Source organism: Oxyura jamaicensis, chromosome 6 (genome assembly GCF_011077185.1).
Source record: "Oxyura jamaicensis isolate SHBP4307 breed ruddy duck chromosome 6, BPBGC_Ojam_1.0, whole genome shotgun sequence".
NCBI lineage: Eukaryota > Metazoa > Chordata > Aves > Anseriformes > Anatidae > Oxyura > Oxyura jamaicensis.
The window spans coordinates 16590362-16605185 of NC_048898.1; the positions used below are offsets into that span (position 1 = coordinate 16590362).

At 43.4% G+C, this 14824-nt stretch overlaps 1 protein-coding gene across 3 annotated transcripts in view; it reads right to left on the bottom strand.

Annotated features, from left to right (window-relative positions):
* Window positions 1–14824, bottom strand: part of PIK3AP1 (phosphoinositide-3-kinase adaptor protein 1) — a 47020-nt gene that overhangs the window by 21071 nt on the left and 11125 nt on the right. For all 3 annotated transcript variants that reach the window (XM_035330429.1, XM_035330428.1, XM_035330427.1), the window contains exons 3-4: window positions 4517–4665; window positions 1273–1417 (exon numbers count right to left, since the gene is read on the bottom strand). In XM_035330429.1, the coding sequence (XP_035186320.1) occupies window positions 1273–1417; window positions 4517–4665 (294 nt within the window). The remainder of the gene's footprint in view (window positions 1–1272; window positions 1418–4516; window positions 4666–14824) is intronic.

A 14824-nucleotide genomic window follows, 5' to 3' on the forward strand; every position in this document is an offset into this window, starting at 1 on the left:
AATACCAAGTATTAAAGTAATTTGGAACTGCCTCCTTCATTGGCATGTCAAAGCATATCACCTGTGACCTTCTAGGTCATCTGCTAACCCTAGTCTGGACCACTAATGATAACACCACCTCAAATTACAGAACCTCACCCCTCTCCACCTCTGGCTTGGGATTTTGCATCCTGAGTCAGTCTCACTACTCTCTGAATGAAATCAGCTTAGAAGAATTTCAGCTTTGCAAGTTTACACAGGCACAGGATTTCTCTCTTACATGCGGCTTGGGAGCTTCCTAATATTTTACCCAGTGTGTACTCATAGGTCTGAGCTCTGAAGCACACATATTTTGAATCCCACTGAAATTAATCTTTCCCCGTATATATGCCTGGCTGTAACAACTAAGCAAACAATGAAATGGTTACTGTCACACCTGAAAGGAATTCAAAATGTATTTGTTAGAAACTGCAGAGCTAAAATATGTACACTACATCAAGGTGAAAGGCAGGCTTATAATCCAAAGCACATGTTAGTTTCCAGGTAAGTGTTTAAATCAGAAGTCTTGATTTAGGACAGATTAAGCTGAATATTTGTATGTGTCTGAGGTAGTCTTCCTTAAACCCATCCACTTCATTGACTTTTTCAGAGTTGGTTGTTAGCATCTGTTCCCAGACCTAATACATTGACTCTTCAAGAGGAGAGATCACAGTAGGTTAAATAAAATAATCCTGGGAAACAACCCAGGAATACTAAGAAGATCAGAAATCTTGCCACTAATGTTTATTGAACAAGAAGTTTAGACAACTTAAGCTTTTGTAAGATTAAATATCTAGAATGACAGAACACATCTGAATTAAAAGACAAGCTAGGATAAACAGCTTCAGCTCTAATCACACAGAGATCATCACGTATTAAACATGTACTGTTATAATCATGCAGTTATTTACAAGCACTTATCTTCTCTTCATGCCTGCCAACATACTAACACATAATTAAGTTCAAAGTGCTTCACAAGTTGTAATCTTTCCTCAGAACTCCGACTAAGTTATTTCCACATTGCAACCCCACCACTGCTATGAGGAAAACAGAGATCCCAAGCAGCAGTTTCCTCAGTTCCACACCACCAAAGCATCATAGATGAGAATGCAAGTTCAAGATTTCCTGGTCTTGGTTTCCCGCATTTCAACCTCCACCCTTACACCCCTGACACTTTTCAGGACAGGTAGGTTGGGATAGAAAGGAAATAATGAGAGGTGGGGAGATGGGAATTCAAATCTCAGCCCAGCTTACTTGGAGCTTCCACGGAGATTGTGTACTCATTCTCCATCTCAGCCAGCACACACACAGACGATGCATTCTCTGGAGAGAATTCCACTTCAGTTTTCACTTTGCCATCTAGTCTACACTTCATGATAATATAAACAGTGGTCTGCACCTAAGAGAGAAAGGCATTAGATTATTTAGTTTCACAATATAAGAACACTTATTTTAAGCCCCTTTTCCAGGGATTTTGTTGTTATTGCGACTAACAAGTTAACATCTGTCATTTCCACAGTCTTGAATGATTTTCAGTAACATCTTCCAGTCACTGAGTTAATAGGCAGGTGGCTTCTGTTACAGCTTGCACCAGCACAAATACAGACATTAAGCTGATAAAACTCCGTGATGCTGTATTTATAATCTGATTTAGTTTCAACCACAGCAGCCTCTTCCCTCAAGCAGCACAGCCCCATTTTGAACAGACACAAATGAAGAAACTTAAAATTAAAATTGACATATTCTGGAGATGCAACAACCTTATCGAATTATTTTTTATTTTATCTACCTGTGTAGCATGGGTCTTTAGCCAAAGCTTTGCTTAAAAGGCAAGAATTTCAGGTCTGCAAAATTTTCACTGGCCCTGCGTTTAACAATTTAGTTATTACATTAAATGTAATAAAATGTATGAGATAGCTGAAGTCTTTCATTTGGCCTGAGACTTGTCTAGCATCTACTTATGTGAATTATGAAAGTGAATTTCTGGACCAGATTCTCAGTTCTGAAAACTAGGAGATCTGGGTCGTGCTTTGTGGCAGCCCTTCATACTGCAAATGCCATACTGCTCAGCGGTCATCCCGTCAGGTTTTCAAAGATCACCAAAGGCCTGACTTGTGGCCACTTACATTGCTGACTATGCTAGATGCTACAATAACTAACCTGAGAGAAACCTGAAGAGACTTTCTTGTCCACAAACTTATGCTGAACATAACGATCCCTACCTGGGCCAATGCAAGCAGCCCAGAAGCAACAGAATCACACAGAATCACACAGAATTTCTAGGTTGGAAGAGACCTCAAGATCATCGAGTCCAACCTCTAACCTAACACTAACAGTCCCCACTAAACCATATCCCTAAAGCTCTACATCTAAACGTCTTTTGAAGACTTCCAGGGATGGTGACTCCACCACCTCCCTGGGCAGCCTGTTCCAATGCCTCACAACCCTTTCAGTAAAGAAGCTCTTCCTAAAAAAAACTCAAATGATTCAAGACTGAGTAGAGTCATCTTCCGCAACTCTCACATAATGAGTTCTTGACTTCATTCCTAGCTGCTCCTTACCATGCTGCAGTTAAGGTATTTATCCTCAACTCAAAGCACTGACAAGCCACAGCAAAGGAGTTTTACCTATCTCAGCATCATTGTAAAGTACATTTTATTAATATCGCAGAATGATTCGGGTTGGAAAGGACCTTAAAGATCATCTAGTCTGACAAACACGCCGACCTCTGCCATGGGCAGGGACACCTCCCACTAGACCAGGTTGCCCAAAGCCCCATCCAACCAGGTCTTGAACACTTCCAGGGATGGGGCATGTCTGTTGCTACCACTGCCACCAGTCACCTGCACTAGAGAAATTCCTCCAGCAAGGAAGCAAAGATATTGAGCCAAATCTTGGAAACACATGCAGTGAATTCACTAATAGATGCCCAGTAAATACAAGGGGACAGCACTATTCCTGTGAACAAGCAAATAAAGCTGATACCAAAAATTCCAGATACAGTTTTCTCTGTGTTAAGTCAACAACTGTGTAAAAGTTTAAAACATTCCAACAGTCTGCTGACTTCCCAAACCACTCTTGCTGTGAACAAGTCACAAGCCACACACTAAAGAGGGAACAAAGTGTTTCGGTAAGGATACTTCCTAAAATGACCCCATTCCTTCCTTTCAGCCTTCCCTTTTCCCCAAGAGAATGCTATTCCAGGACAAGACCAGATTATGTCTTAAATCCAAGGCACATATTCATAGACTACTGAATAATCCAGCACTGAACATCCCTGACTCTTGCTACAGGCTCAGATGTGCCTCAAACGCAGCACACTGCAAGGTACACACTTACACTACAAAATAAATCCATCTACCTGACTACAGGACTTGCCGTTTCACTTTCACACACTGAGATCCTGCCAAGGCAGAAATGAGGTTGTAATAGCCATTTGCAAGCTTGTTACTCCCCGTCCTCTTTCCCTGCCATGGGACATACCGTTTACTTCTGGTTTCACTTTAACGTGTGGTCAACAGCATTTGAGTCCCTTTCCAAAGACAGGAGACAGACTGTTTCTAGCAAATTTGAGCTATTATGTTTCATTTTTTCAAGTTTCTCTGTACAGCATGAAGGTCAGGTTCTAGGTAAAAGCAGAGGATCCCCACATTACACTGCCTTAACTGGTGCTTTTAGAAAAAGCACAAAGCTCCCAAGAGTTGGCAAAACTGATATGGACAAAAGAAAAAAATAAAACAGTGCTTCATTCCAGTGCACTGAAGCATGAGTCCACCCCGGCAGGGGGGCAGAGGAGGAAATAATGTAAAGCAGCATTCACACTGCAGTGAAGCTTTGCTGAACTGTTAGATGAAGTTTCCTCTGACAACCAGACCCTCCTACACTAGTGCCTCACATCTCAAAACCATGCAATGAAAGCCCAGCCAATCTGACTCAAAAGTACATTGCAGAGGACGTAGAGATAGTGGTGCCATACACTTCTCTCCTGGTGCATGGTATTTGTTTTTTCCACCTGACAGAACACTAGGCTAAGAAATGCAATTTTTCAGACAGGAAGCCACGATCCCAGCTCTTTGGAGTCACTTGGAAGATGTGCACCAGAACTGCCATACTAGATTGCATCTAGGCTCTGAAGTTGTCTCATTACCACCACCTTACTCTACTTGGCACCCCTAAATCTCACCAGAATAGAAAATGGGGAGTCAGGAGTGTGAACCTGCCTCACAGCACACAAGGCAAGCAGCAGAGAGACTATCCATCAGTAAGGGACATTGCAGCCTAGATTATACCAGGCACTGCATATCATCAAGCTATTTCTGGGCCTAGAGAACTGAGCCCTTAAAACAGACACACTGAGTACAGAGGCCTGAGCAGGAATGGGACAGAAAAGGGATTATGGACTACTTTCCAGGCCTGTAAAGCTGCCCACTACAGAGTAGCATAATGTGTTGCACCATCACACAACAAGAACACAGCCCACAGAGTGGCCATACAGTACCCCACAGCGTATGCGGTCAGGCTGCACCACCAGATGGTCCGCAGTGCTCTTGGATGATCCATGCTCTTCATTCATGGCAAGTCTGCAGGAGTAAACTGAGTTCTTCTCGTCTTCTGCTTCTGTGTCAGTCACAGAATCACAGCCCGAGTCTAAAATAAAGCATATCGAGTCCTATTACATCGTTTCCATTTGCTTCAAAAGCATGGACATATATACATCAAACCTAGGAGACAGCCACAGAGGTTGGGTGGAACCTGCTACACTTCTCAAATTGACGTTTAGAAATGGGGATCTAGTTGAAAAAAGGGAAACTACAGAGTTTCCTCATTTATTCCCTTAAGGGGACTGCTGGGGAACATTCAGAAAGACACAAAAGTGCTGGAGTAGCACTGAACATGCTTACAAAACAAACAGCAAAGCCACTCCCTGCTGAGATGGATACTCCCTTTCTCGCATTAGATAGGAAAATAAGTATCTTAATGTCTGGTGTAAGACTGATCAGTAAATGCACTCATCTGATTCCAGCTGCACTCAGAGAGCACTGCAGAATGGGCAACAACCTTTAAAGTCCTCCTCTCCTAAAGTAAATGAAGATCTACTTTTCCTCTATTTCAGCAGGATCTTTAATTTTCTGGACCCTGCTTGTGCTGCTTACTCCAACTCCTAAGTACTCTGTTATGTTGATAAAATACAATGTGAGGCAACAGCCTGAAGGGATCCTACTATGCAAGCAAGAAGTATAAGCTCCTGTAACTATACAGGAGTGAACTGGAAACATACCAGAGCCTTTGTGTGGAAGAATCACAGTACTCTACCAAACAGGCCCAAGAGAAGTAAACACATGTAACCCTACAATCGGCATGTACAAAACAATGTTCTCTTTCCTGATTCACAGTAACGCCATGTATGTTTTATTGTTGGAAGAGCAAAGACTTGCACACCAAAAGGATAGCAAGAAGTACAATAGATGAGAGTTATCCTACCCTGCCAGGAAATACTTTCCCCAGCTTCAGAAAGGAAATAGACACATTTGCATTTAGTTAGTAGAAAGATTTTTTAAATCTGGTTTCTACCTCAAATCACACCTTTTTCTTTTCCCCATTTCCCAAAACATGGGGTGAAAGTCACTGACTTTCTTTTGTCAGAAGACTAGCAGGAATTCTTAAGACTATCTACAATAGGCAAAAATTTCCATTCAAATTTTGGAAAACTGTGAAGCAATGAAAAATTTGAGACAATATTTTGGATTTTTTTATTTACTACTTACACATCTGTAAAGAGCAATACAAATTATTTGCCCTCAAACTTCCAAGCATGTCATTTCCAAAAATGAAGACAGCCAAAAATTTATTAAAGCAGGCTTCTGTTAGGATGTCAGGTCCTGCTATTTTCAAACAGTGAACAAAACTCAGTCAGAAATTTAAGTCTAGACTTCTTCCTTATTATAATAACTAAAGATTGAAACTTAGGATATTTGAAATTGTCATATATATATTTTTATTTTAAAGTATTTTCTACATGTTTGAACAGGATTTTATGAATTACACAGATGTGACTGTGCTTTCAATTGACTAGTTTCAAGTCACAAAAGTTTAGCAAATTATGCAGCTGAAGGTTTGGTCACGGAGTCACACACACTTAACTTTAAGCTTGTGAATCATTGTACATAGCAAGTATAACCACAGCGCTGCTTTAATATTTGCTGTAGAAAGAGCAGAGCCAGAAATCTGCAGCTCTAAATTTCAAGTAAGGCATCACTACCAATATCAGTATTTCTTAAACCTAGAACAATGTACGTCAATAAGGCACGTAGATTTTAAAACAGCACCAATGCAAATTTGCAGATTTGACCAAGCAGAAACTACTTTGACACAGGGCTGTGTACTGAAGATCTCATGGATTTTCAAGCTGCATCAGTACGTATTACAGAAAATGGTCTGAGGTTTTAAATTCCTTAACTCTATATGTTAATTGATACCGTCCAAAGTTATCAGCTGCAAAAGCCAGACCTCAGTTTTGGGAACTCTTGTCCTGGGAAAAGGTGGGCTGCTCCCATCTTGGAGAGCCAGGCTGCCCAGTTGCACAGGAGAAAATTAAAGCAGTAGTCCCACATCCTTCCCTTGCATGATTGCGATCACTCGAGGTGTTCGGCCTATGCAGAGAAAGGCAGCATATCCCTTTAGGAAAAGAGGCAACCATTACTAGAATTGAGTCTCTAATCTCTTCGTTATTTCCAATATGACTAAATCAGAAAGACTAAGCTCATCACAGATAACAGAGCCAGCAGTGACCAGACTATAGGAACATGTTAATATTTCTGAACCATAAGCACAAGCTGACACTTGCCAGGATCCTTACCCCTAAGCGCATCATCCCCCCCTCCACTGCTTAATATAGAGCCATTGGTGTGGTAATTTGTACCTCGCTTGCCCAACATATGGTCCGTTTCAGAGGAGAGAAAACCTACAGCTGTGGCTCTCAGCTGCAACATCTAAAGTAAGCATGCATAAGAGAGAGCAAGCCTCCAGGTCTCTGCTTTACTGACATTATTTAGCCCTGGTAAATAATTAGCAGGACAAGTACAGGAGTCTGCACTTGAGCTGTTAAAGAAGTTCTGGCATTGCTAGATCCCATCTTGCACTTCTGCTTTCCTGTAACAGAGTTCAGTGCCCGGAGGTTGTATGTAAGAACAGAGCTGTTACGTAATATGGGAAGAAGCACTGTTAATCAGTAATTGGATTAACTGCTGACGGAACAAGCTCTGGGGTTTCGCGTATGAATTATTCATTTGTTTTTTTTTCATTCAGAAAATTCTGAAATTGTAAGTCACCAACTTCCCCAATAAGCAGTGAAGTGATGCTGTGGTCATCTCCCAAGTTCCATTGACACACCATCTTATGAACATGCAAGGAAACCGTCCCACTACATTCAGTAATATCTGTGCTCTAAAGTGACCTGCTGTTAGATCAGGCCTCCTACTCACTAAGATACTTGGCTAATGACAACCCATTTGCATATAAAGATTCAGCAATTATACCACTGTAACTGTAGCCAGGTTAGACAGGCCATCACTGAGATCAGGCACATTAGAAAGTTATGAGAATACCTGAATTGAGCTTCTCCATGAGCAGCTGCTGTAGGTCAACAGCTCGTGGTTATAAAAGGTTCTGCCTTCACTGGAAGCCCTTTCTATTCCCCTTTAAAAGAAGGCTACCTCAGGCCACGCCTGACACTCTCTGTAATACTCATGAGAATAGCAGCTAGAGGAGGAAATGCGGTCCAAGAAACCCAACCATATTTCCCTTCGAAGAGTGTGCTCCCCACAAGGAAACATCAGTAGCTCAGCTGCAGAGCGCAGCCCACACAGCCCCTTGTGTCCATCCTGCCCAGCTCCCCATGCAGGTGCCCTGCTGGAACTCACCCCTGGGAAACCACATGCTTCACGAGCCTTTTGGCAGCTCTAGAAACCAATTGGAAGCAGCCAGTTATTTTGATATTTTGCTGTACAGAGCACAGAGCTCGCTCTGTCATCCACTTCCTCCCGGCCAAGCTGCGCCTGCCTGCGTGGAGCTGACAGCTGTGGTTTCTCAGAAGTCAGCCCTGACACCACAGGACATGTGAGCGCTTGGATGCAGTCAGCAGTCTGCCCTGGCCTCTTTGCCATCCAGATACGATGGCAAATGGGGTGACCGAGCAACTACTTGTCCTTACAGGTTCTGCATGTGAAGACTACCCCCTCGACAGCACCTGTCCGTCAACCAGCTCACCAGCAGAGGCGACTAGTTTTCACAAGACCTCAGACTTTCACCTTGGTATACCTAGAGCAAGATAGAAGACCTTCAGAGAGCTTCTGCTATCGTCCAAGACTTACAGCTGGTCAGCTTCCTCTTCCAAACATGAAGAAGGACATTAAGACTCCAAGTAACTCCGGCTGCATTTGCAAGAAGCAGGCAAAGTCCTGATAAACAAGTCAGAGGAGCAGGGAAAGTTATCTTGGCATCATGCTAACCTCAAGGTCCCTGCTTTCCTCAAAAGAAACACATTCAGGCAGTGTTTTGTGATAACCCCTCACACTGAGTTATACTGTAGCAACATTTCCCTTCTCAACAGAGTGAAGAGAAGCATGTGGAAAAGCAGCAGGAGAGGACGAAAAATCAACACAGGAAACAAGTCTTTGTAAAACAGCCTCTACATAATAAATGATGTATGGAACATCTCCCCCTCCTCTCCAAACACCATCCCAAGCAGCTTGTTGTTTAAATCTCCAAGCATAGCACCTAAAACCAGATTCTCAGTTCTACAAAGTGGTCACATTTTGTTTATTTTTATTTCCAACGCCCCCGGGGGCGGGCCCCCCATCAGGGAAACAAAGTGTATTTTACTACACCAAGATTTGCTTGAGCAATTGTGCATACCCACACATGCCCATCTCTTAGGGAAGTTGGTTTCGTACTAAGAACGCGACCGGGTTTATCAGAAACCTGCTGCCAGGACCAGTGCTTCAGCAAACAGAGAAGCCAGTAGGTAGAGTTGTGTTTGCCATTGTAACCTCCTAAGACAATATACACCCTTAACACTAGAGAATACACATTACTCCACAGTTCCTCTATGAATCACATCTCATTCTAACTTCAAGGAACACTTTTCCTTTATTATATTTTAAAACTACAAACATGAAACTTAAAGAGCAAATCTCTTTGCAACAGGCTTTCATGACCTTCATTAATGTTTAACCCAAGTGAATTAATCTGTTCTCTTTTCCTGTCTCGTTGTTCCCAAATGCTGCTCCCAGGTTATTTTTTAAAAAAATATATTTGAAATGAACGAGTATTTGGAAAAAGTTGAGTCACCAAAAGAATGCCAAGGGCAATTCCATGTCACTCCAGTAAATGCCGGAAGGTAAGGATGAGAAAGTGACCAGTAAATGCCATACCAGGGTTGCATTGTTCTGAGAACAGTAAGGCTAAGAATGGAAAGTCTGAAAAGCAGAAAGGACACAGAAAAGAGAGCAAGAGAAAAAATACCAGACTAGGAAAGAGTAATAAAATAAAAACCTCAAGCACACTCAGAATCAGCAGAGAACAGGAAGATAACCCACAGGATCAAAGGCACCTTCTGTGGGATTATTCCAGTTTAGGGACAAATGTCAGCAGTAACTTCCAGTTGGCTGTTTGGAGTAGGTTCAGTTTTTAATTATTCACCAGCATACGACACTAATTAGAAAATTGTGTGTTTACATTATGGTCCTGACTTTGATCCCATTGTACTGTAGACACGAAGGCCATTGCTTCTGCTTTCCAAATCCCAAGTCCAGACGGACAAAGGCATGAATATGTCAGACATTGGGACTGATGAAGCACTGTCAGCAACAAAGCAACCGTGATCAGACACGTACATAACCACTGCACCTCACTTGGCATTCCCTGGCCTGCAGAAGCACAGACCAGAACCCCACACGGGAAGTCCTTCCTGCACTAAGTGAAAGATGGAAGTGGGAGCCGTATTAACAAGCCACTGGAATTCTTGTCATGGATCCAGTGTCTCAGAAGCAACAGCTGGAAAACTGCTTACCACACGCATTGCCCCAGCAATGCTCCTCTGCTCATTTACAAAATGGACCTGAGATAACAACGACTCCTACACTGTAACATGCAAGGCCTCAGGGAATGCACAGGCTGAATCCAGCCAGGGTCTCCCTCCAACCCCACTGACAGAAGAACACTGCCCCAGTATTGACCACTCAAAATATTGTTTGGAGACAGTGCAAAATTCTGCTCTTAGAAACATCAGGTGACCTTTCAGAGTCATGGAGAGGAACTGTCATCTTCTATTGCCTAATAAAGCATGAGCAAAAACACTGCCCCTGTAGCGCTGTTACTTGACGAGAAAAGGTTGTTTTGGCTCAAATGTATACCTCACTTCAGAAAGTAATCACTAAACTTGGCTTAGGAAGTTTGCTAAACTGCAAAAAAACAAGTGTGTGCTTGTCTGGAGGACAGATGTTCACAACAGAAAAATCTACAGCAGTTTAAAATACAATTGCACCCATCACGGCCCTCCTCCCTGCTCCTGCTTCCCCTTCTTGTCTTTACTTTCACCAGAGGCTGGGGCCCACGCAGAGGAGCCAGTGGAAAAGAATGTGTCTGGCTGCGTCACTGAAACACAAGACCAGGATCTTTGCTTGAGCAGCTGACAACTGGGGGTTAAGTGAAGTTGCCAGTCCCTGAACTTCAAGACTAGGAGGAACTTTTATACATTTCATTCATACCTCCTGCAAAGATAGTAACCTGCCAGTTCATGGTGAAATGCACAGTCACTATTACAACACACAAGATTTATCTGCTATAGCTTATCTGAGCACATCTGCCTTGAGCTAAAAGTGTGCCTGGCTATGACAGTTCAGAAAGTGCAAACCAACTCATTGTAATTCTTTGAGCTCTTAGTTAGCCCGAGGGTCTCACAAGCCTAGTGTTCAATTTGTTATAGGATTAAGTACATAAACCTAAAGACCTAACTGGGGTGCAGGGGAACAGGACAGAGACATCTTCTGGAGAAGATGCAGAGTTCTGACCACCCAGACAACAGGCACTATTCACCTGACCAAAATCTCAAGAAAGAAGGGCTGTGATAGTTCACTTCAAACACCTGTGCCAGGAGGAGGCCACATGGACTGAAGAAATGTATGCATGGAGGAGGATTTTTGAGGACACTGAAATCACATCGTATCACTCACAGACTCAAGTCAGTGTTCCTGACATACCATGTGAGAAACATGAAAATCCAACTTGCTGATTAATTGTCCTTGCTGCAAGTTAAGCACAATGCATAACACACAACTGAAAAGACTGTCTACATAAAAGTCCAGCTAAGAGCTGGGTAGCTGCTTTGGAAATATCCCACCAAGAGAACATCATGTGGCTGGGTTTAGATCTACTGAAGCCACTTGGAGAACCACTCCATCTGGCTACTACTGACAGAGCAGTCCTGCCCCCTCTCTTCTACGTATAGTCTCTTGGAATACCACCCGTGCAGCCCACACCAGATCACCTGGCTAGTCAGCCAGATCAAAGGTGGGGATGGGGCAGACCATGCTGAGGTCATCCTATGACACTGATGGACCCTCCCCATGAGAAACTCAACACCCACTGGTATTCTCAAGTCACTTTTGAAAACTGTGTCCGAAGTTTTCTGTGGTAACAATGAATCCATCAAAATCCTACCAAATGCAAACCTAGAAGCAAGACAAATGTTCCAGTGCACAACAGAGGTCTCTGAAACAACCTGAAGTCTGCTCCACACATCTCTTCAGACCTGCTGTGTAAAGCAGGCTTGTTTTGACCACAAACTTCTGCAAAGATTTAGCAGAAATGACTTCAGCTGTTTCAAACTTGGAAGAAGCCATTAGCAATGGTCACTGGGCTCTTATTTTAAGCACATTTTAAAGCCTCACAGCTCAAGTTGGCGGATATTTAAAATTAGCCTTAGTTACTACCTTGAAGCAACCTGTGGGGAGATCATTAAAAATACAGGCTACAGAGAAATAAGGTTTGGCACATTTGTGATGTGTATGAAGTTTATTACGTCCCGATGCTTCCTAACCATGCCAACTTCTGTACTTGACGAGTTCTGGGCTGTAACTTCTTTGCTTCCATCTAGAAAGCGAGTACGCACCTATGTGAGCACTGTTTGAATCCCATTCTGTCATGGAAGACAAGATGTGAGGTATTGCTTTTAACGTGCATAAACCGAGAGTTTACGAAGCACCTTGATGACTAACAACACATCCATCCTGTAACTGGGAAGGCTCTTTCAACCGCCTGATCCTGTTTTCTACAGATGGATAAGAACATCTACGCATTTCTCTCAGCGTCTCTTGGGGGGCTTCGCTGAGGTTTCTGTTTGCTTTAACCAGCTCTCTGATGTATCTGTTTCCAGCACCAGTCATTTATAGCTACACTAGCATCTGCAAGGAAGGGCACGATAACAGTATGCTCTCTCAACCTTAACTCCTGTGCAAGCGTCACAGTTTCCCCTCCTTGACAGGCGCTGAGAACCAGCCAGGCTGCAGAGCTCCCATATAATGAAGCAGACTCTCATTATGCTCAGAGGGCTGACTAATACATCACCTGTTCCTCTTCAATGAGCAGGGTCAGAGAAGCGTATCTTCTATTTCAACACAACATAACAGAGAAAAATACAGTTTTAAGTATTTACTTAATTTTGCCCCTTCAAAGGGGAAAAATGATTCAAGGGAGGGGGTGAGGGCCGCAGTACAACAATCATGTTACCTTCCGTCTCCAAGGCCACTCTTACAAGCTGATAGAAATAAATGTTGGATGCAATCCTCTGCGTGAGGACTACTCAGAACATGTTCCTCCACAGAGCACCTACAGCCAGAAGTGAAGAGCAAGCGGTCCCCAGCTTCACATCTCTGTCCCTTTAGGGTAGGCACATTGACTGCTGGCCCTTCCTACCTAGAGCTTGTTTCCTTCAGAGCACTTCAGACATGAAAACAGCCTCTGAAGATGCAAGCAGAGATCACAAAATTGGCACACGCATCCATGTCCAATCTGCAGTTGCTAGGACTTCCCAAGTGCCAAAATGGGTCTTGCATAGAACAGCTACTGCATGCTTTGGACTGGAAACTGTTCAGGCACCCTGTGAGGACGTGGGAATCAGCTGCTGAGGACTATACAATGGGAGGATCTTGTACAGACAAGCAATGAGCCTCCAGCAGAGTTTTAAAAGAACAGTGCAGTTAAATCTGCAGAAACTGGGGTCTGCTCACAAGTTGGAGCATCAGAGTATTAGATCAAGGGTGTCAAACTAACTCACACATCTCTTTTTGGCTGCTTTATATCTAGGATTTGTCCTTTAAGGGGGTCACAAAACTTCCTCAGGAAGTACTTGACCTTACCATGCCTCCTCCCACCAGGATTCCCCTCCGCAGTCACTCCTAGACACGAGGCTCAATGGCCGTGCCTTATCAGACACATCAAGCAGCACAGGAAAGAGTTGCTACACAAACTAGGTCTTGCACTGCCTCCACATAAAGCAAGCTACATAAGCAGTGGAAATCACAGGACACAACTTGTAGAAGCATGTTTTCATACAATGGGAACGGACCTGTGAAGAGGGAGTGAGGTTGTATTTCCTAGTTTACAGCATCCCCTTGCCTACTGCTTTACTTGCAAGTCTCAGCGTGAGGCTGACAGAGGGCTCCTGAGTGCAGCACTACTGCCCAGAAGCAGACATGGCACAACACGTACAGTAGTTGCTACGGTCAGAGAAATAATTTACCAACTCCACTGTACAACTGAGAGCACCCACAATTCAGCGAACTGTTGCAATAGGCACCTGAAAGAAGATCAACACTGCCCACTGGTAAAGTGTGCAGCTCTGTTACTGGCTGGTGCCATTTGTGGTTTCCAGCGAAGAGTTGCCCTTAAAAGCATTCAATGTGAGGTAACATTTTAAAGGGATACACCTTATATAAAAGAGGAGGGGGGGAAGGGAAAAAGTGTTCAAATTTATCCACAAAAGCCCCAGACTGTTCTTTCAGGTTACGGTATCTGCTTTGCCATTCCTCAGGACATCTGAAGTATAAGGGTAACATACCAGCTAACGTTGGATTTCACTGTGCTTGCTGTGAAACAGATACAAGGCAAAGCAGGCCACAAGTGCATCCAGGCCTATCATGGAGCTTGTCAGAGCAATCAAAGGAATGAACCCTGACGCTCTTCCACAGAGAGACCACTGGTCAACAAGCTCCTCCAGAAAAAGCTGCCTTTGGACAGAAATCGAGACAGGTAACAAGTAGGAAATATGTCACCACTAGACAGATCACTTGGCATGACCACCAGAAGTAGTGGGAAGGCAGAACAGTTCCTGCCAGACTTAAAAATGTATTGTGAATGTAAGGCTCTAGCCCTAAGTGGTAGCAATGAGCAAAAGCTAATAATCCAGCAATCACAGAAGTGTCGGGCTGCAAGCAATCTCCCCTGTACAACTACTTCAACCCCATGGGCTGCGATGCACTTGAGAATAGTTAATGCATCTGCCCAACCTGACCTCAAACCCTGAGTATCCTATCCCAAGGTTACTTTATAGCTTGAGTCCAGCACAGAACTACGGAGATGATTAGGGGGCTGGAGCATCTTTCACACATGAAGAAGCTTCTAAGAACTAGGAGTCACCAGCCTGGAGAAAAGGTTTGGAGGGATCTTATCAGTGAATGGGAGGGAATGAAAAAGAAGGAGACAGACTCTGAGGGACTAAACCACATGAAATACTATCTGAACACACACA